The 22,828-nt window shown below is 36.2% G+C and overlaps 1 protein-coding gene across 8 annotated transcripts in view; it reads right to left on the bottom strand.

Moving 5' to 3' along the window:
- HERC1 (HECT and RLD domain containing E3 ubiquitin protein ligase family member 1) overlaps positions 1-22,828 on the bottom strand; it is a 215,167-nt gene that overhangs the window by 92,635 nt on the left and 99,704 nt on the right. For all 8 annotated transcript variants that reach the window (XM_067749780.1, XM_067749809.1, XM_067749799.1 and 5 more), the window contains exons 22-30: positions 20,891-21,062; positions 18,052-18,364; positions 17,485-17,605; positions 12,142-12,193; positions 4,686-4,954; positions 2,785-3,000; positions 2,019-2,139; positions 1,545-1,782; positions 1,196-1,380 (exon numbers count right to left, since the gene is read on the bottom strand). In XM_067749780.1, the coding sequence (XP_067605881.1) occupies positions 1,196-1,380; positions 1,545-1,782; positions 2,019-2,139; positions 2,785-3,000; positions 4,686-4,954; positions 12,142-12,193; positions 17,485-17,605; positions 18,052-18,364; positions 20,891-21,062 (1,687 nt within the window). The remainder of the gene's footprint in view (positions 1-1,195; positions 1,381-1,544; positions 1,783-2,018; positions 2,140-2,784; positions 3,001-4,685; positions 4,955-12,141; positions 12,194-17,484; positions 17,606-18,051; positions 18,365-20,890; positions 21,063-22,828) is intronic.

Below are 22,828 nucleotides of genomic sequence, written 5' to 3' on the forward strand. Positions count from 1 at the left end.
ATAAGCTACATACTTGCTATATAAAGAAGAAGTAACTTGCCAGAGGTTCAGCCTCTGAAACCAAAAGCTAGACCTAAATCAGACTCATACATCCTCCTAGATTCTGCCCTAAGAGATTTAGCTATTTCTTCTGAGCTTATTGTATTACACTGTAATTATCTGTTTAAACATCTACCTTCCTCATTTCCCTAGAAGGTCCTTGAGGGCAGAGAGAATGTTTTGTCATTTTTGTATCCCCAGCATATTCCTTTATCCACCCACCTAGCTATACAGTATTAATATTATTTAAATAGTACTTTATTTGTTTAAATATTATTTATTATAATATTCCAATATTAACATTAACATTTACTGAGCTCTTACTATGTGTTAGACACTGCTCTAAGTCCTTTACAGAGCTTATTATGGTAATAAGACACTGAATAACTGACCAGTTTTAGACCTTTCTTCGCTTAATATATAACAGACATGTATAGTAGTTCTTCTGTTCAGGGTTTACGTTCTACTGAAATACAATGTTCACTATAGGTTTTTTTTTGGCTGCGCCATGCAGCTTGCAAGATCTTAGTTTCCCAACCAGGGCTTGAACCCGCACCCTCAGCAGCAAAAGCACAGAGTCCTACCCACTGGACCACGAGGGAATTCCCACAATGTTCACTATAGTTTTTAAAAGCTGTATGGAGATGACCATATTACAGCAAGCAAAAATTATTACGGCTAAGTATAATGAAGAATTTTTTAGTGACTAGAGACCAGAACAGCCTAGCAAGAAGTTCAGCTTCCCTAATTCTAACCCAATTCCCATATATTAAAAAACCCTTGGTCCTGGGGGAACACTTAAAACAAGAATGCAACCCAAGAGATGGGCTTTCATGATCAAATCCTACAAGAACATAATCTGGGGAAATCAGTCACCTAGAACCTCTAAGTTCTAGAGCCACAACAGCCAAGGAGAGGCTGAACTTAGACACTGAGTGGTACAGTTGCTTCATCAGGGTTAACCAACTCTAAGGAGAGGAAGTTCAGTCAGAGATACCTCTAAACCATACATATTTGGAGAAAAAAGGGGTTTCTAAATGAATAAAAATCCTCTCATGCCTCACAACAGAAAGAACTCTACATTCTAATGATATTCACACAATGTGGATTCAATAAATGCTTGTAAATAATGACAGAGAAAAAAGATTTATGATACCTCTGAAGTCTCTCTTCTCAGTTTCTCCACTGGAGTCAATTTTCTTCTCTTCTTCATCCTCTTCTCCTTCTCCAAAAGAGGCCATAAGTAGTACACCAGCCTGGGACAACAAATTCTTCAACTGACTACAGAGTAGATCCAACAAAGACTGAACTACCTTGGGGCTCAGTTTATCAGCATAGGTCCTGGAAAAACATATACGTGAAATAACATGAAATAACAGGAAAAAAATAAATGGTAATTACACAGAAGGGCAAATGTGCTTAAACACATAAAGGAGATTACGGTGAAATGGAAATGTGAAAGACCAGGCCCCACACAGTTCTACCAAGACATCTACAATGCTCACCCTGTAGTGATGGCTAGAATCTGGAGCAATCTTGTACTAGCCACTTTTAAAGCTGTGCTTAGCTGGGAAACACCCGTTTTTGGCAACAACTGAAGAGGCTGTCCTAGCATGGTGTCTGTGCCACATAACTGTGACAATACATTTAGCAGACCAGTGGAAATCGCCAAAGAAACATCTACTGGTTGATAGTGGACACTCAGGGCGAAAACTGTAACCAAAAGGAGACGCTGCTGGGCTTCTAAAAAGAAGAAAGAAAGAAAGGCAGTTGAGAATCTTCTTTGAAGTTAACAAAGCATTTACTAAAATAAATCATATTCTAAAATATAAATAGTAGTATGGAACACTATTACACTTTCAAGTATTTATTCTTTACCTATAAGCTGACCTAATGTTAAACACAGAACATTAGCCACCTAGCATAACCTCAGGCCAAAATGTTACCTGCACCTTATATTTGCATGTGCAGTTACTCACCAATGTGATGCTTGTTGGCTTGCAGGGCTCTCTCCAGAGTAGCAGACAATTGTTGATAAATCTTATGCACAGCCATCTGGATTTCAATCTGAATATTTCTCTTAGCTGCTCTGATCCCATCCTAAATTACACACAAAGATTTACCTTTTCCATTAACAACAACAACACTTCCTACCCAAATGAAAGTAAAAGCATTTTATTCCTAGCCCATGCTAGAGCCCTATGGTGGTTTTTAATTATTTAGTATATTACAGTATATAAAAGTTTTATAACCAATTTATTTTTCAATGCTTGAAAATTCTTGATTCTATATAATCTCTCTCCTTTCCCACAAAGCATTTTTCCTCTCTAAACATGGAAGACATAAAGACAACACTTCAAAAAAAACAGTTCAAGCAATCAGAGAAACTTGGTAAAATGATCAAGTCTAAAATGTAAATTCTTGAAACCCATCCTCCCAAACACTAATCCTTATCCCAACTTAGATCTACCTCTATGCAATTTGGCTAAGGGTTAATAAAACTGAGCCAGCAAAGAATCTAAAAGTACAATAGTACCATGGCTTACCTAATGGCTTATCTAACCCCAGCTATACTCAGGAAACTAAACCAATGAGGTATCTTTAAGTCACTTAGATCTTTATATTTTTAAACCTCAATTCTAAACACCAAAAAGTTTAGCATTATTAAACTGGTGTTGTAAAAATACAGTTAAAATCTGAATATACTAAAAGGTGTCATCCTCCCATGACAGTTCTGACATCTACCTGATAGTGATGCAATCGGCCACTCTCTCCTTTGGCTCCTGCGTGTCCAACAGTGCCTAAACCGAAACACCCTGCTAGAAACTGCAGCCTCACAGATGTGAGCAGAGTGGATGACTGGAAACCTGAGCTTGATCTGCTTCCTGTCAGAGAGATGTTACCTTTTTCTTCCATTCCAGACAATAGTACAAGGATCTGATGAAGTGCCTCTAAACGAAGCTTGAGAAAAAATAAACATATTTTAGAATTCTTCACTGAACTGAGACACAAATAACTCTGTACGTCACAGACAATATATTTCTTAGCACACAGAAAATTCTGATATTTCTTAGGAATCTATTCTATTAAGATAAACATTTCTTTTACTATTATGACTTTAAAAATTAAAATATCTCTAAGATCTCTATAAGCATACTTCAGTATAAAAGAGGCTACACAGTACAAGGGGAAAAGTAGTAAATTTGGATGTAGGAGATCTAGTTTCAAGGCCAGAGTATTCCAACGACTATGTAGCCTTGGTAAACTCAATTTCCTGAGTCTCAGTTTCTTCATGTATAAAATGAGGCTAATAGTACTTTAATCTACTCACAGAGCTGTTGGGATGCTCATGAGGAGATATACATGATTTAAAAAGCATCAAGTAGTATGGATAATGCTTCCTTTACTTATAACATTATATGGAATGAATACTCTTTAGTTCAAGAAGTAGAAGTATTTCCAAAAGGTTTCTCTGTGGTTCTCTTGAACTTCTGGCTCTACCTTCCCTAGGAGGACACATATCCACCACAGCAGTCCGTTGGCCTACCCTCCTTTTTCTTAAAACAAATAAACTTTTTATTTCGAAATAATTTTATATCTATAGAAGAATTGTAAAGATGGTACAGATAGTTCCTGTATACCTTTCCCCAAGCTTCTCCTAATGTTAGTATCTTACAAAACTATGGTACATTTATGAAAACAAATTAACATTGGTACAACACTACTGACTAAACCACAGAATTTATTTGGATTTCACCAGAGTTCCCATAATGTCCCTTTTATGTTCCAGGATCCAAATCAGGATATCACGTTGCATTTAGTTGTCTTGGCTCCTTTAGTCTGTGACAGTTTCTGTCTTTGTTTTTCATGACCTTGACATCTATGAAGGGCTGTTTGTGTATTTTATAGAATGTCCCTCAATTTGGGTTTGCCTGATGTTTTCTCATGTTTGGCCTACAGGTATGGATTTAGGGATGAATACTACGAAGTCCCCCTCTCATCACATTATTATCAGAGTACATGATATCACCAGAACTTACTATTGGTGATATTAATCTTGATCACTTGGTTAAGGTGATGTCTGCCGGGTTTCTGCAATGTAAAATTACTGTATTCTTTTCCCCTTTTCATACTCTGTTAGCTCTAAGTCACTAAGTCCAGCTTACTCTCAAGAGGAGGAAAATTAAGCTCCACCTCCTGGAGGGAAGAGTATCAAAGAATTTGAGGACATGTTAAAACCACAATCATTAATAAATATTTTGAGGGGGATATTTGGAGGCAATGCTCACTAATTTTAGCATTTATCATTATTAGCATGGTGTTCTAATCTAGCCCTTTTTAAACGGAGACAAATGGGTCAAAAATAGGGACTCTAGGAGCAGATCTGTATAGTCACCAACCAATCTCACTCTAGTTTCTAGGAGACAAGGAAAGACTTAGTGATTAGAGTATCTTGTGCACTACTGTTCACTTCAAACAAACTATCAGGCTGCTTTGGTTAAGATAGCAACATCAAAAAGCTCAAGTGAAGGAAAAGGGGAGGCAAGGAATAGAAGAAAAGGAAAAGTTTTTCCTACAATTGTACCTTCAGTGGTTCAGTTTAAGTTTCCACAGTCCCTCACAAGGAGTAAATATCAAAGACTTACTTCTGCCCTTAACTGTTGCTGTTCCATTGCAATGATGGAGGCTTGGGGACTTGTAGACATACTTTCCTCTGGCTCTTTAAAACCTGGGGCATTCCCCACATCTCCACTCACAAAGCTTACAACATTTTCAATCAAAGTGTGAACTCCCAAAGACTTGGTAAGATCAAAATCAGACTCAAAGGAGTTAGAGGAGTTGCACAACCAGTCTCTGTTATGTTTCAGGCGCGCCCAAGAGTCGCTCAGGGTTTCCAATTGACTATGCATAGGACCTACATACAAACAGAACAAAAACGCATCAGTGATGACCAAGATGAGCATACATTCTGAAACTAGATGAGGGCTGAGTGTTGCTATCATACCAACTGGTGAGAAATGGATACTAGTGTTTGAATACATGCATTAAGTGAATCTGAGCAAAATGCTTTGGTAAAAAACAACAAACAAACAAAAACTACAGCAATGTAAGAAAACAAAGGGAAAGCCCTGTTTAATGTACCAGTGTCTCTGTAAGCGCTTTAGTAACACGTTGCCACAAGAAAAAGAAAGGCAGAAGCTGCTCTCAAAATGCTTAGCTTAAAATGCTCTGCAGTATTAAACCAGACCATCATTTATGACCAAAATGGAACTCGGCACTTAGGACACTGCTGGTAAGACCTACTAGTAATAGGACTTCATCTGATTTAACATTATCATTGCAAAGATTGAGTCAAGACTGTGCAAAATGTGTACATATCTGCAATGAAATATTACCAAAAAATGAATATAGAAGGGCAAGTAAACTTACACAAAAAAGGAGACATAAATATCACCCTTGGTTTCATTAATATAAGGAACATTTTCACTGTGTGATATGCACATTTATTTCAGGTTGTGAAACTCCTATATAAAGGAAGCAAAGTTTCACAGACAAGAATATATAAGATTTACTATAAAATGATATCTACGTAAAATTACCAAGTGGTGTTAACAATAGTGGCTAAATATAATACCATTAGTTTTGCCAGTGGGCATTTTCTAGGCTAAAATCTTTACATTAGACAGCAAAAATGTTAATATGTTTGATCACAAGAACTGTCCAAGGTATGTGCCAATAATGGCTTTAAATAAATATATAAATGTCTAATTCTTACACGTTTTGTATTTTTTGATTTAATTGATCTCAGGTACATGAGTTAGATTAATCATACTCCTTGGCTCATGATATACTCTCATCACTGGTCCATGCATGGCCTGCTTTTGTATTTATATTTACTTATAATAAATGTGAACACAAGAACTAGAGAACTGGCAGAATACTATCTATCTGTTCTTCCCCCCAACGCATCTCTCCCCTGTGTCCTCCAACCTAAGGATTTCATTATCACTCCTTTGCTTTTATTGTTGTTAAATATTGTTTTATCTTATATGTATTCCCAAGACAAATAATGTTTAGTGTTAGTTGTTTGTGACTTTATAAAAAAGTATCATTTTATGTAGTCTTTTTGGACATTACTTTGCATTCAGTATAATATTGCTAATACTCATTCACATGATTCCATGTAACCATGGTTCATTTGTTTGAGTGCTGTATAATATCTCATTCTGTGAATATACCAAATTTTTCTATTAGGAGTGAATCTTGAGGTACCTAATAAAATATGCATTACAAAGATTATATTTGTTACATACTAGATGGAAAAGATTTGGGAAGAGGACTACTTAAACACTAATGCCCAAAGAGAAAATGAACTAATACAATATTGACTGTATAACTTATTTTTGAATTATTACACTGTCAGGAAAACCCCAGGACTTCAAAATGCGACACAGAAATCCACAATAGGCAGTTAATATTATAAAGTAGCTATGAAATAATTTATATGCATTCTACTAAAATAATTTAGAATGGCTAAGAATATATGGTTTATCTGCCTTCTATATTTTAGCAAGAATTCTTAAGATTAAAAAATGTTGGATTTTCAGTTCTACTGAACATAAAAAATAACCAATCTGAAAATTTCCCCAAACTGTATAGCTGAATATTTTCCCATGTAAAACAGAAAAGGTAAAAATCCAAAGAAAAATGTCATGGATGCATAATGTATTAAATTAAAATGATATTTAAAGAATAAAGGAGGGGCTAATGTGGAAAAAAAGAAAAAAAAAAAGAAATAATCATTTTCCACTTCCTTAAGCATCCCAAATGCAGACTCTGGATTTAACCTTAACTTACAAATGATATTTTTTGGTCTCTTAGCATTGAGCTTGTTGGTTCAATAATAAAATTTCAGAATAAAAATTTCTTCCATCTTCCAATACTTATAAATTACTTTTCAAAATGAAAATACAATGTGCAGAGAGTTAATGCTAGAACCACAGAAGTAAAAGTGACCTTAAAGATTACCTAGTCCCATTTCCTCACTTGAGGAAACAGAGGCTTAAAGAAAATGATCTTTTCTAAATTAATAACACTAATCCCTTAAGTTTATGGGAGGTGGTCTTACATATTCCTGTTCTTAATCAACTCACAAATCACTGATCCATGGGAATTTCAACTGCCTGCCTACGCAAAGGCTCAATATGTGAAGAAACTGCAAGTAGCGAATTGCCTTAATATACTCCAAAATATTCTATGGAATAGGTGGTCAATCCCCAAATTAAATCCTCTCTGCAATTTAAAGCAGGGGTCAGCAAACTTTATCTATAAAGAGCCAGACAGTAAATAATTTCAGGTTTTGTGGGTCATTCACTATTCATTTAACTACTCAACTCTGCTGTTGTAGTGTGAAAGCAGCCATAGGTAATACATGAGTGTGGCTGGGTTCCAACAAAACTTTACTTTCAAACAAAGGTGGTAATCCAGATTTGGCCCTCTAGTCAGTTTGTTGACCCCTAATTTAAAACATGTAATTTATGGGCTTCCCTGGTGGCGCAGTGGTTGAGAGTCCGCCTGCCGATGCAGGGGACGCGGGTTCGTGCCCCGGTCCGGGAAGATCCCACATGCCGCAGAGCGGCTGGGCCCGTGAGCCATGGCCGCTGAGCCTGCGCGTCTGGAGCCTGTGCTCTGCAACGGGAGAGGCCACAACAGTGAGAGGCCCGCGTACCACAAAATAAATAAATAAATAAATAAAACATGTAATTTATTAAGTATATAAGCCAAACAAAACTTTGTATGAATAAAATATAAGGAAGAATAAGACACTATCTGAAAGCAATAGGATAAATAAATAAATTAAATAATTATAACTAAAATGTTTAGGTTGATATCAAAAATACTTTGAAACACAAAATCTCACAATATGGAAATGAGAGATGAAAAACCTCTAATTCTTAAAAAAAAAATTATAACAACCTAATAACTGATTTGTTCTGTGTTGTTTTATCTGAATATAGGAAATATTGTGTCTGAAAAGCATATCAAAAGCCTCTACAGAGTAATTGTGACTGAGCCCAATTCTTACTTAATATTAATTCAGAGTCTCCTACTATAAAAAGAAAATATAAAGTCCAACAAGAAATTTGAGATTGTTTACTTGTCCTTACAACTTTGGTTCTTAAATGGAATTTTCAAAATGAACATGGCAGAGCTGCAATACATACTTTATAAACCATAAAATATGTAGGCAAGCTAAAAGGGGAAAAAAATTAAACATGCCATCATGTACTTGCTTGAAGCTCTTCTTTTTTCTGGGGCTCAACTGGCCAAAAAGGAGTAAATACACTACCACAACAAGAATCAGAAGACAAAAGGAGAAATTTGATACAGGAGACAACATTCACATTTGTTCTTCTTTATATAATCTAATTCGAAATGCACAGATAAAACAGCATTTCACCCATACAAGTTATACCATGAAACACACATGTTGATAAATGTTTCCAATATTATTTAGCAATAAAACCCTAACACTATATTTAAAGACCTGGGGCAGGGTAGTGAAATCAAACCATGATGCTCCTTCTTAAAATTTTGCTTTGGTATCCCCACCATTTTTCACTATATCAGTTTCAGCTTAAATACAAAAACTAAAGTTAAGTATCTGCGAAAACATATTGTCTTTCAGTGAAGAACGAGCTCAGTTCTGCACAACTACAGCAAATCTTTTAAGTATTTATCAAAGTACCCAAATACCAACATGTTTAACAGCTTTTGTCAAGAATTTTGACAGGCTATTATGAGAATTAAATAAGTTAATATGTTTGAAGTGATTAGACCAATACCTGGCATATAGTAAGCAGTTTTTAAGTGTTTAATGAATATAAATTTCATATTACTTCTGAGGTGCTAAGCAGAAATATGTACCACCTGTCATCTCTTTTTAAAGTAACTGATGACATTTTTGGATTTACAATTTAGCTCTGATTCTCTAAAGAGCCGAACAAGTTGGCTGAGCTCAATTTATTTGCTCACTTTGCTCTACTCCTTCCTACCATACTCACTTTCTTGGACCAAGAGCTCGGACCAACTGTGACACATTAACTGGAGTGAGGGGAAAAGAAGCAATCATGGTTCAACAGCATGAATTCCAGTATCCCCAATGTCAAATACTGAAATTATAGGCACTAGACCCTCTCAAGGAGGAGTCTTTGGAGGCATATTAAGAGCAGCTGAAATGTGTATACAACCATTAATTGTCACTGATACATCCATTTAGTTTCAGTAAACGAGATGTAATTAAACATTGCTATCTCTAATTTCTCTTACTAAACTTTTAATAACTCAGGACCACTAGACTAATAAATGATAAAGAAAAGTGAGCGGAAAAAAGTTTACATTTCCTCTTCAAAATATTGGAAAGGGGTAAATAAGCACATAGAAGAATTCTCACTTGGCTGGACATCTGCTTGTCCTTCATAGCTCAAGTCAGAATCAGAACACCTGAATGGCTCCAAAAAGTTCTCAGACTTGGTAGGTTCATCTGACCAACTGAAGATAGGCATGTTATGGCTTATGACATCTGGTCCATATTGACAATAAATAGGGAAAAAATAGGGTGGTTTATTTTAATCATCATTTAAGGGCAAAACAAAACAAAAAATTCCACTGTGGTCAGACGGTAGTGTCTAAATATACATGATTTTAAAAAATTTCTTTCAAAATATAATGTTCCAAATGTATTTTCAACGTTAATTTCTTTTAAAGAAAGAAATTCATTATAATTAAATACATGATATTAAGTATACATTTTCATTGTTTAATCCACAAACACTAGGATTCATGAGATTGAAAACTATTTTTGCTGCTCTTCCTAGAACAGTACTACTTTCTAGTCACCTATTCCTAGGAACAAAGCTATCAGCAAAATTTTTGCCTGAGAACATTAAGATATAATGATTACTAGAATAAACTGGTACCACATTAGGTGATACCATGATAATTTGCATAACTAGTTTGCCTCCCTATTATAACTTCCTAAATGGGTAATTTAAACAAACTTTTCCCATGAGGTCCTGTTTGTTTGCCTTTCTGTTTCCAACAAAATAAAGTTAGATTCCAAGAAGTTAATAGGTCTTGGTACTATGACCTTTTGAAGAAGTTGGTTTACCCATAAACAAATTTGGATTAATGGCTTAATTCAGTTGTATCTACTTAGCTCTAAAACTACAGGAAAATGACACGTACTTATAGGGCAATTGTTTAAAATTGTGAACAGGTAGCAACTCTAGAATAGTTATTTTAAAGTGTCATATTAATTCCTCCTAAGTAATTTACACTTGACTTCTAGGTTATTCTTAATTCAAAGCTAAAAATACCACTTTTTGTTTTATTCCGAAGATTACTTTGTCACATGCTGACACAGTTATCATAGACTGAATCTCAAATTTATATTTCCATGAGCATGATAAAGATCTTAGAGAAAAGAGTAATTTTAGTCAACAGACTATCACTTATAAACATAATTAGTATAGTAGGAAGCTCTTAAAACGACAAGCTGGATCCCTTATGCTACTCAGTAAGTTTGGAGCCATCTTTTTATTAATATAACATAGAAATTATAGCAACAATCTTTGCCTGAGCTAACCAACATTAGGAAGGGAAAAGCGTTCCAAAAATTTAATTCCTAACTCAAGTGGTTAAGGAAAAGGATACTCTGGCTAATTATGGCACATGAATTGCCAATTTTCAAAGAATTAGAAAATGATAAAATACATATTGCATGTTATACTAAACATCGTTTAATTTCTTTGATATCACAAATACCCTATATTTTTTGGAACCTTGATATTTTATAATACTAAAAGACTTTTCAATAAACAAAGCACCAGCTCTAGTCCCTATAATTCCTAATAGTTCCAAAAAAAAATCATTCTTAGTATTCTAAGTACCAACATTTCTTCTAAGTTATAAACACAAAAATGAAAAATTTGTGGGTGCACTTCTTCCTCTCATTCCTCAACCTTCCCTTACTTCTCACTTTTTTTCCTGTAGAGAACCTAACATCCTGCCAAGGAAGTTATCAAGAGAAGGGTTCAATTCTGAAATATAAAAGACAATATAATGGGAAAAAACAGTTTTCCTACAGGCTTTTAGAAAACTTCCACTAGTGGCAACTTTTAACATTTCAAGTTTTCACAACCACAGAAAAAATGGGTTAATAAAAGTGCCAATTTGGGGGCTCCCCTGGTGGTGCAGTGGTTGAGAGTCCACCTGCCGATGCAGGGGACATGGGTTCGTGCCCCGGTCCGGGAGGATCCCACATGCCGCGGAGTGGCTGAGCCCGTGAGCCATGGCCGCTGGGCCTGAGCGTCCAGAGCCTGTGCTCCGCAACGGGAGAGGCCACAACAGTGAGTGACCCGCGTACCGCAAAAAAAAAAAAGTGCCAATTAATCGAGAATAATACTTGGAGAGTTTTTAGTTACCTTGGATTTGTATTATCTAAAACTGCTGTTCTTTCCATCTATTTGTACATATAAACAAGAGTTAACTATATTATTCATTAAGATACAGCTTTTAGCAAATGAGCTTAACTCTTGATGAACTCTAAAATCGCTCCTCATGGGAAAATTTTATTTTTAGAAATCATCTGTTCATCTCTTATATGCTTTGCATCTTGAGAGGCAAAGAGGAAAAAAACTAGAAACTTTCAGTTTGAAAGTGTGTATGTGTGTATGAAAGGTGAATGGGGTAAAGAGTTCTCCTTGTAACACCATTTAAACTATAGCAACTATACCACTGAGCTAAAGCATGGCAAATTATGTCCATAACCCCCCACAATGTAAAGCACTGCTTCCAGAGTTCCATGGGACTTTTAAAAAGTCAAAACATAACAAATGAGAAAGAGAACTGATTATTAACTCCTAGACATTCCCAGATCTTTTTTTAAGGGTGTATATTTTCAAGAAAATGATCTTCCTTTTAACTTTTCTGATAAAATGTTTCTAACTTTTTTGCAATAATGTTTCAATGACAATCAGATCTAAACATATCAGATATAAAAAGAGCTACTTCACCAGATATTTAATATTTAATACTTACCTCTCTTTCTATGAGATGATGCCAAGTCCAAATCAACATTTCGTCTTCCACTCTGTTAAGTTAAAAATAAATAATAAAATTTAATTGTGAAAATTATTTAAGATTAAGATTTAATAGAGTACTAAATAAAATAAAAAGTAATCTGCATAATTATAGCAATGTGCTACTTATTCACCAGTCAAGTCAGGCTAAGAACAAAAAGTCTCTAAAAACCCACTGAAAACAGTTCAGGCACATGACTCTGAGATACTAAAACACAAAGTCAATATGCACATTAATTAACAGTGTAAAGTAGCAGAACTTTTTCTTTGTTGTCACCTTTTTCTTCTTTGAAATCTCTGTCTTTTATCTTTCTAACACAGTATGATCTCTTATTAATACCCTCTAGATGCCTAAAGCCCCTGTAGCAAAGTCCCATTTTCCAAAATCACTACTTGTTCTATCCTCACTTTCCATTTTTTTCAAAACTATTAGCCTTGGCTAGGTGTATAGAAGAAGAGAATCTGATGAACCCACACTAACAGGAGAATAACACAGTCCTAAGCTTTCTGGTAGTATTTTAAAAGACTTCAAAATGTTTTTAAAACCTCTTAAAATAAAGAAATCTCAAATGGTTAAACTGCAGTCAGCTTAATAAAACAGTGAAGGCTTTCAGGAAGAAAGGAAGTATATTTGTGTGTGTGTGTGTGTGTGTGTGTGTGTGTGTGTGTGTGGTGGGGAGGCACTGGTGACAACTATCTACTCTATGTACAGATAGCCATATACAAACCCATGACTTAGATTTATGCACAGATTTGACATTATGGTCTCAGCAATTTCAATTGCACTTTATCACACAATAAAAAAGTTGGTGGCAAAGAAGAAAGGCTGCAGAAGTGACTGTTACAGACCCATTTAGGAAATGTCATTTAGAAAATTTTTTCCTGGTAATACATATAGACATATGTACCCACATTGTGGATAAATACATTTTGTTTTACATATACACACACACCCCAGAAATAAGTATGTTCCCAGGACATTTGATGCTGGAGAAAACACCAAACAGTTGTCACAACAGTTCCTGAAGACAATGCCATCTCATGAAATATAACATTTTTATTACACAGTACCTTTGCCATGAGGGCTCATGGAAGAAATTTATCTCAGGTCTCAGAACCAGAAATATCTGAGTTTTTCTTGAAAACCTGGTTTTTATCTTTTACACACTGTGAATCATGCAACTCGTGTTTTTCCTATTTGCTGGCCGATCTCTGGCAGAACATCACAGGATATGTGTAGAGGTGTACAAATCTTACTCAGGGCTTTATTTTCCTCTCAGTTCCTTTTAGCCCTAATTCATTCTCTTATACTTTTATAAATAGTATTTATTTTTGTATGCTAAATCAAATCCTTTGTGAAAGAGGGCGGTAGGGAAATGAGGGAGGTAGATTAGGAGAGCGTAGTAAGAAATGCTGGTAAGTATGACATGTGTCAATCAAACAGTTAACTGTGTAACTGTTGACTTAGGTTTCTCTGGTCACTGAGACAGAGTAGATAATATATCACATAATACTCTTTACGAAAGAAGGTTAAAACTCAGATTTAGCATCAAGCTGGTTAACTTCAGTTATTTTAAGAAAGCATTTCATTCACTGACAATTCAGGATAAACAAGTACTACCAGATATCAAAGACATCAATGATAATCCTAAATAACCTCAGACAGAAGGGTAACATATTTCAGCTGGAAAATCCCACACTGCCCCCACTGCTTGCTCCTCTTCGTCTACAGGAGGCTCAGCCTGAAGGCTCAGCCCAAGTCTCCTCACCCACAACAGAATCTGCTCTCTCTAGTTCTTGACTTTTCCACCTTTTATGACACAATCTTTCTAAATATTCCATAAGAAAAGTTGATTAAGAGTCCATCTTTCCCAAAAATGTGTTTCTTAATCTTTTTAAAATTCTGTAGAACCTAGACGTGGCAATTATATCTAGGTTCAACCCACCTCCATTTATCTGTCTTCCCCATTATGTTTTGAAAACGTAACTTTCAACATGTTTTAAATTGTATTACTAAACTTGTTGTTCACAACAACCCTGCTGAGGCAAGTATAACAGGTAGTGGTATTCCCCATTTCAAAGATAAAAATGCTGGAGCTCAGAAAGGTTAAGTGTCTTGCCCCAGGTCAAAATCAATAGAGTCTATTGTGACTAAGTCAGATTTCATTGTTTGCTTCCAAAAAGTACGCCACTTTAACTACATTTATCCTCATCTTTTAACTTTCATTTCAGTTGAAATGAATTATCAATCATTTACAATATGCAAAGCATAATGTAGGAGACATGAGGGACATTAAAAAAAACTCCAGACCTTCTAAGAGGTCTACTGGAAAGAAATACTAATAATACATAAGTAAGTCCAACATGAGACAAACCATTAGTGGTTTATTATAGATACTAACAAACTGCCATGTAAATAACAGAGTCACTGTGAGTAACCTTAGGAAAGTTTTCTGGAAGAGATGACATTTTAACCAGGCCTTAAGAGAGAGGCAGGACTTCATCAACAAAACCCAGGAGAAGGACATTTAAGGCAAACGATGCTTGAGCAGAGGCTCAAAAGGTATGTTTGGAGTCTGGCAGATGGACTACTATGCTATGGCAAAAATGCAGATTACCGCAGGGGAAAACTGGCTTCAAAAGCAGGCAAGCAACATTTTCCAGAATCTTTGATTTCTGGGTAGGCAGTGCAGAGTCACTGAGTTTTTTTTTTAATAGGAAGGTAGCATGACCAGCAGGTGTTCTGTTGTTGTTCTTGTTGTGTTTGTGTGTGTGTGTCTGTGTTGTTTTTTTTTTAAATTTATTTATTTGTTTTTATTTTTGGCTGTGTTGGGTCTTCGTTGCTGCGCGCAGGCTTTCACTAGTTGCAGCGAGCAGGGACTACTCTTCATTGTGGTGCGCAGGCTTCTCACTGCGGTGGCTTCTCTTGTTGCACAGCATGGGCTCTAGGCTCACCGGCTTCAGTAGTTATGACACACGGGCTCAGTAGTTGTGGCTCACGGGCTTAGTTGCTCCGTGGCATGTGGGATCTTCCCGGACCAGGGGTCAAACCCGTGTCCCCTGCATTGGCAGGCGGATTCTTAACCAGTGCACCACCAGGGAAGTCCGTTGTGTACGTTTTTAAGAGCTCTACCTCTGGGAGCAGTATCAAAGGAGAGGAACTAGAAAAAGTAGGGAGATCAGTTTGAAAACTACCAGTTCAGGCAAAAGTAACAAGGGCCTATATTGAAGAGTGGAAAGAACAAATAGGCACAGAAATTTTACCAAAATAGATTAGACAGACATTCATTCGTTAAAAAAATATTTAATGACTGCCTACTGTGTGCCAGGCACTATAGGTACTTGGGATACAGCAGTGAATAAAACAGCAAAAACTTCTATCCTCAGGGAGCTTATATTCTAGTGTAGACTAAGAGAAACTGATAAATATAGCAAATAATGTTAGGTGCCAGGGGGTGAGGGGGACAGAGCAAGGCAAAACAGACAGAGAGTGAATATCTGGAAAGGAGAGCAAACTGGAATTTCAAATAGAGTGGTCAGGGTAGGTGTCACTGAAAAAGTAACATCAGAACGAAGACTTGAAGCAAGGGGATTTGCCTACAGACAACAGTATTCCAGTCAGAAGAAACAGCCATGTAAAGGCCCTATGGGGAAGTTGTGTGGTATGTTCATGGAAAAGCCAAGAGGTGTCAGTGTGGCAGAAGGAGAGTCATCAAGAAAGAGAGTAGCAGCAGAGGAGATCAGAGAGGAGTGAGGCCAGGAATGTAGAGTCTTATAGGCCCCTGCAGGGACCTAGGCTTCTACTCTGAGAAACAGTAAAGTCATTGGAGGTTTTGAGGACAGAAGTGACATGATCTGTTATAAAACTGTCACAGGGCTAGGAGACTAGATAATGAGACTGATCAACTTGGAAACATAAATGGACAGAGAGGAATCTCAGTAGACGGCAAGACTGGGAATGTGAACTGGGAGCACAGAAATAATAACGGGAATGAAGAATAAACGGAGGAAGAACAAACAAAAACATACAATGAAACTTGCTTGAAGACACTGTTCAACTTTCCTCAGAGGAGGAATCTTTCACGCTTAGAAGTTTCTTTTAAACAATAGCTTCATGTTTATGTAGCACTCTATACTTCTCAAAAATATTTTCACATCCAGTTTCTCAATTCATAAGAGAAGAATTTCAGAGCTAAAAATGAATCTCAATCCAAAAAACCCAGAGTTTCCGTTTGAGCTATCATGTGACAGGACCAAGGTCTCAAAGCTATTCATCAGTAGGATCGGGTTCAGAAGCCAAGTCTAACACATTACCACCTACACAACAGGCACTACAATCCTCATATCATACAATGGGACACTAAGGCCCAGAGAAGTCAAGTAGCACATACAGATTCACATATAAGGCAGAGGATCAGCCAAAATGAAAATCCAGCTATCATCTCTAAGTCCAAAGCTATTCAAATAGCAGCTATCTATTAGACAGCTTTCATTCTATAATTTATTTTACCCGTCACACTATAGCACATATTACTTTCTACTCCTTATATAAATCAGCATCGCACTTCTTTGATTTTTACCTTAAATGCCTGCAGTTCAGGTCCTGAGGCTTTTTTGATAGAGAACTGAGAGCTACTGAAAGATTTTAAGTAGAGGAGATATAAACAGATTTGTATTTCAGGTATATTATTCTAGTGAAATGTTGAAGATGGGCATAAGACAAGAGATGGGGCAACCAGTTTGGAGAGTTTTGTACCAGGCCAGGCAAAAGAGAAGGAAAGTTTGAGACAGAGCAGTGGCAAGAGGGATGGGCAGGACATAGTACAAAGATATTAAGAGTAAAATTTTCAAGGTTTGACTAATTGGACTGTGGGGAGTGAGGAGGCTGCAGGGACCAGGAATTAAGAAAAAGTAGAGTCAAGGACGAACCCAGGTTTCCAGCCTGGGTAGTTAATAGTAACACTTACTAAGATAGGGAATGTGAGAGAAGAGGTTCAGGAGAAAAATGAGTTTATTTTTGAATAGGTTAAGATTGTGGTCACCTGAGATGTTCAGGTAGAACGTCCATCAAAGAGTCAAATACGTGAATTTGGAGTTTAGGAACAAGTCAGAGCTAAAGAGAGATATCTGAGTCACTAACATAGAGATGATAAATACCTATGCAATATAGTTATCTCATTTCTCTTAGAAGTTCTTTTAAAAAGGTTTTTGTATGTCTAAAACAAACGTATATTACTTACTCTAACCAAAGTCTTACGTTGCTATACAAAATTCCTTCTTTACTAAATCTAGGTATACCTACCAGTGCGTAACCCTCTTCATCTGATTCAGGCTGAGACAAATCAGATTCACTCCTCGATTTGATCAGTCTATAATTTGGACTTGCGTGGATTAGCCGGCTCTCTGCAGTAAGACTTTCACTCCTGTCTCACATGCACAAAGAAAATTTTTCGATTTGGGACTGTTAGTGAACATAAAATTGAATGGAACTAGCAGCACAGAGATAAAACACACACACAGTGAGGAGTAATTATGTCTGTCAATGGAAAACCCTGGCTCTCAGTCAGGTCTAAGCACAAAGTCCTTCTCAATTACATTAGAATAACTTCCATGCCACTAAATTACAGAATTATGCCAATCAACTACTGTTGTTTATATGTGTGAAAAATTGTGCCTCCTCATTTAATCAGAAATTTATACTCCAGGCTGAATTAGTATCACTCTTTACATTAAATTCATCCTTGTCAATTTGTATTTCCTCCTCCATGTCTGTGTTAATTTCAGAATACAATAAGTGAGAATAAACCATTTCAATGCATAAAGAAACAAGGAGAGGAGAGAAATGTTTTAAGTTTCTAGTCAGTCCCACCTGGTCATAAGTCCACCCCCTTCAGAGGCACTTGTGGAAGGCTGCTGCAACTGTCCTTCTTCCCTTCGCTTCTGAAGCTCATCAATCACAGGACTTACTCCTAATATTAACAGGGCACATCGATGGATCACGGAGTTGCAGGCAGCAGTGTACACATCCTGACCCTCAGGAAGGTCTGTGCTGACCCTTCGCTCTTGCTGAGACTGAGGAGGTGGATCATCAGCTCGAGCCCCAGACCCTGCCCCACTGTTCATTCTATCTCGATCTCGGCTACGAGCTACTTCACGGGCTGAGAGGAAACACTGAAAGATTTCTGTAACATGTAACACAAAAACAAGGTCTTAACACATGGGGAGAGAAGAGCAAAGAAAATAACAATAAAAACAGTCAAAAAGTTTGGACCAAAAACTTATTGAAAGAGGGAAAATCATTTTTTAGACATTAAATACTAAGTAACTAAGTTAAATTTTATCAAAAATACACGTATAACATTAAACTTTTTATAAAAATTACAATAGGAAATACTTATGCCTTTACAGAATTTAGATTTGGTTGATTCTATTTCTACTCTTATGAGTTTGATCAGTAGTTTGCAAAGTGTGGTTCTAGAAGAGCAGCATCAACATCATCTGGCACTTGTTAGAAATGAAAAATGCTGGGCCCATCCCAGACTTTCTAATCAGAAGCTCTAGGCATGGAGCCAGCAATGTACGTTTTAACAAGCCCTCCAGCTGATTTTGAAGGCCATTAAAGTTTGAGAATCACTGGGTTAGATAAAAATAACTGCCTATTTCTGAAATGTTCACAATCTTGGTTTGAAATTGTCAGGTTACAAAAGAAACAGACAAAAGTTAAGTTGCATTAGTTATAATGAAGAGCCCCCTTTCCCCTTCCGAAGTCCATATAATTCCTAATACCTACACTTTGTTGTATTTTAAACATATTACATAAGCACAACCATTAAAGGTCTTTGCTGAAACAGAATCTGGTTATAATAATACGGCCAAGACGGCCCCCAGAGTCAAATAGTATCACCAGGAATGTCCATCTTATGCCAGCTCTTCCCAATTCACAAGTGTAAAAAGTGGGTTTAACAAGGTTCTGATGCAGTGATAGGTATTTCACAATAGGAAAAGAATGTTTTACTCAAATTTAAGTGAAGATAGTATTTTTAATGGGGAACCCAGGCAAGAAAGTTAGTAAAATACTAGATTTGTCTGTTAATATGGAAGTACAAACTTTAAAAATGCATTTGTATGTTTCAAAGTATTATTATGACAATATATTCATTATGCTGTTGGAAGTCCCTTATTTCTAAGAAAATCAAAGCAACGAACTAACAGTCTAAAGCTAGAAATCAGTTAAAGTAATTAAGAGAATGGTTACTGGAATTTGGGGCAGACCTGGTTCTAATTCCAGCTGCTACGAACAGTGGCCCTAGGCACATAATTTTGCCTCCTTAAACCTCAGTTCGTCCATCTTTAGAACAGGGTAATACTAGAAATCATCTAAGACGGAGAGGATTATGAGTTAATCTATGTGAAGCATTTGACCCAGTACCCAGCATATAACTGATGCTCAAAAATGGCAGCTAGTTTAAAAATTATTACTCCCTGGGTAACTATTACGCTTTCTTTTAATATAATTGAGGGTTATCTTTTGTTACTGTGCTTTCCCCTTTGGTCTTTGCTTTTAGGAATTTCTAAACTAAGTCTTAAGTTCATCTGTAAATGTTCCCTCAGCCTAGGTTTTAAAATATAATTATTCTCTGGGAATTTCCTGGCGGTCCCGTGGTTAGGACTCAGTGCTCTCACTTCCAGGGCCCAGGTTCAATCAATCCCTGGTTGGGGAGCTAAGATCCTGCAAGCCATGCAGCACAGCAAAAAAAAAAAAAATATATATATATATATACACACACACACACACATTATATATACATATATTTTAATATATATATATATAATTATTCTCCACCTCCTCATCTCCAATCCCCTCTTCTCCATCTGAACCTTATATTTCTCCTCTTGTTTTAATGGGTTTTGGCCTTGTTTTGAGTCACCTCAGAATCATTTTTAGAAGTATGCACAACACAGATAAATTGATAATAAAGTAAGTGTCAAATTGACTGAAATATATATACAATCTCAATACCAAATGCATAGATGGCCAAAATGTTTTAGGCTACAAAAGTAAATATACACTTTAACTTGAAACAGCCAGATCACTCAAAAGATAACAAATGTTTCAAAGCTTCCATATTTCTCTTTAAACATCTAAATGATTACATTGTAAAACTATCTGTAGCCTTGTAATAAAAAAGTATGAAAAATGTCATTCACCAGCCAATAATATTCTCATGTATATTCTTGCTCTCTACTGAAATCAGCAGTGAGTCAGTGGGGGAAGTTTATAATTTAAAAAGTTCTACATATGGAAAATAATTGGGCTCTCCTAATAGGCTTAGAAAGGGGCTCTCTTCCTCACCACTCAGAGGCCAGCCAGGTGAATGGACAAGTTGGTACCCTCCAGAGAACATGCTTTGAATGTCCCTATCCAATGACTCATGGGCATCACTTCATAAATGAGACTCAGTGGAACAGGTACTGTTTCCAAAAGCCTGCTTCCAGAGCTTTTCAGCCCAAAACATGCAATCCAACAGCTTCAGAACGGAACTAGCAGTTGTAAGAACTGAAATGTAGCTAATCAGATCATCAGGAGAATATCACACCTCTTTAGAAAAACTGTAAGGAAATGTTTTTGCCTCTCTCTTCTACAGTCAGTTTCCCTACCAAAAAGAATGCCACAGTGTGTATCTGTAAAGCAAGACGGATATACTCACTGCCAGCTGTCATCACTTCGTGTTCCCGTTCTTCCTCCTCATCCCCCGGCTCTGGATGCCCCTCTTCCCTATCTCGCTCAGCCTGTTCTTCCATTTCAGCTTCTTCATCAATGGTCCGGGTAAATGAATGCTCCTGAGGATCAACATCTGCAGAGTCTTGGTTTTCCGAGATCTTAAAGAAATGATCAGAGCTACACTGAATATATATATTTTTTAATTTTGAAAAATATCATTAAAACCTTGACTTTTTTATCATGGAAAATAATGCTAATAGCAGTAATAACACATGAATTTTACCACAAAAACAAAAGATATACTGGATAAATCTGAAAAGATTAGAAAGAATGTATGTACACATAATATACAGAACCATCTAACTATGCTCTCTTCCTCAATATTTTGATTAAAATGTCATGCTGTAAATTGACTCATACATATTGCTGTTCTGCTGTAAACTGCTAAGTTAAAATGAGTTGAGTACGACACCAAGCATAAAAGGTAAAGAACATGAAATGTGATTCCATTCAGTCTCCCTCAAGCTATGTATGTTATTGTTACTCTGTATAAATGTTTAATAATGCTAATTTAAAACAAAACAGCATTTTTTAACCTTTTTTTGGTGAAAAATTTTAAGTTCTACTCTCTTAGCAAATCTCAATTATACAAACAGTATTGTTTTTAATTATTTTCTTTACTTTGTTTGTCCCTGAGGAAACCAAAAATTAGAAATCTGGTAAGGACAATGTTAATTTTATTTCCCATGGTGGTTATGCTACCTCGCAGTCATCTAAAGAAAAGAGTCCTTTACAGCAGGGGTGAAGAGAGTCACAAACATCCCACATATTTCAGTATAAAGCACAAGTGAAATTTTTTAATGATATCCTCAGATGTACAATAAAAGTTATTTTGTGATTCATGATTGGATGGGAATACTGAGCAGTCAGTCAGACTCACAAAATACATAAGTCATGTATCTCCACAATATTTAAGTTTCAAATTTGAGACTCAACAAAATGGCTAACTAGTATATTTCATGGGCTTTCAAGGTCACTAACAAATAGTTGGATCCACAAATATTAAATCAGTGCATGCCAAAAGAATACTATAATACAAATGTAGAGATAAAGTTTGCTTTTTAAAATCTAAGATCTAAATAATGGAGTGCAAAGCAACTAACATATGACGTTTCAAAGTAAGCACTTTTGAAGGTGAGGTATCAGGCTATACTCATAATTATAGGATCGTGCTATCAGGATTACCAAGCACTTTAGAAATCATCTCATTTTTGTTGCAAGAACTACTTCTGGAACATCCTTAATGAAAGTTTTCAATCTTTACCTCCAGCGGTGGGCAACTCTAATCATTAGAAGGCTTTTTTCCTTACATTCAGCTAACAATGATTCTCCATTCCGTTGTTACCCTTTGGTCCTACCTGTGCCCTCTGGAACAACAGGGAACACATTTATTTCCTCTCCTACATGGAAGTCCTTTAAATATCTTTAAGGCACCTATCATACGACTCCCCTTTGCTTTCATTCTCTAAGCTAAACATTTCTGACACTTTCCAGTTCTTGTATAAGATGATTTTCAGACCTTTAACCAATCTAAGTTTGCTAATATCCCTCATAAGTTATGGCACCCCAAATCAAATAGGATAATTCAAACGTGATCTGAAGAGCGTAAAACAAAGGAATAATATTTCATATGATTTGGACAATTCAATTTGTTGTTATTACCTATGTGGCCTAAGAATATATAAACTTCCTTAGCAGCCATATCACACTTGATAAGCGGGTGGTTAAATAAACCCCCAATCTTCTACTCATCCAATTATTTTCACTAGAAAAAGAACTACTCAATATTTATTGAACATCTGCAATAATTAAGCCACATTTTTTTTCCCCTCACATACACAAATATGGAGCTATCTCTCACAGC

Source organism: Pseudorca crassidens, chromosome 1 (genome assembly GCF_039906515.1).
Source record: "Pseudorca crassidens isolate mPseCra1 chromosome 1, mPseCra1.hap1, whole genome shotgun sequence".
NCBI classification, from domain to species: Eukaryota; Metazoa; Chordata; class Mammalia; order Artiodactyla; family Delphinidae; genus Pseudorca; species Pseudorca crassidens.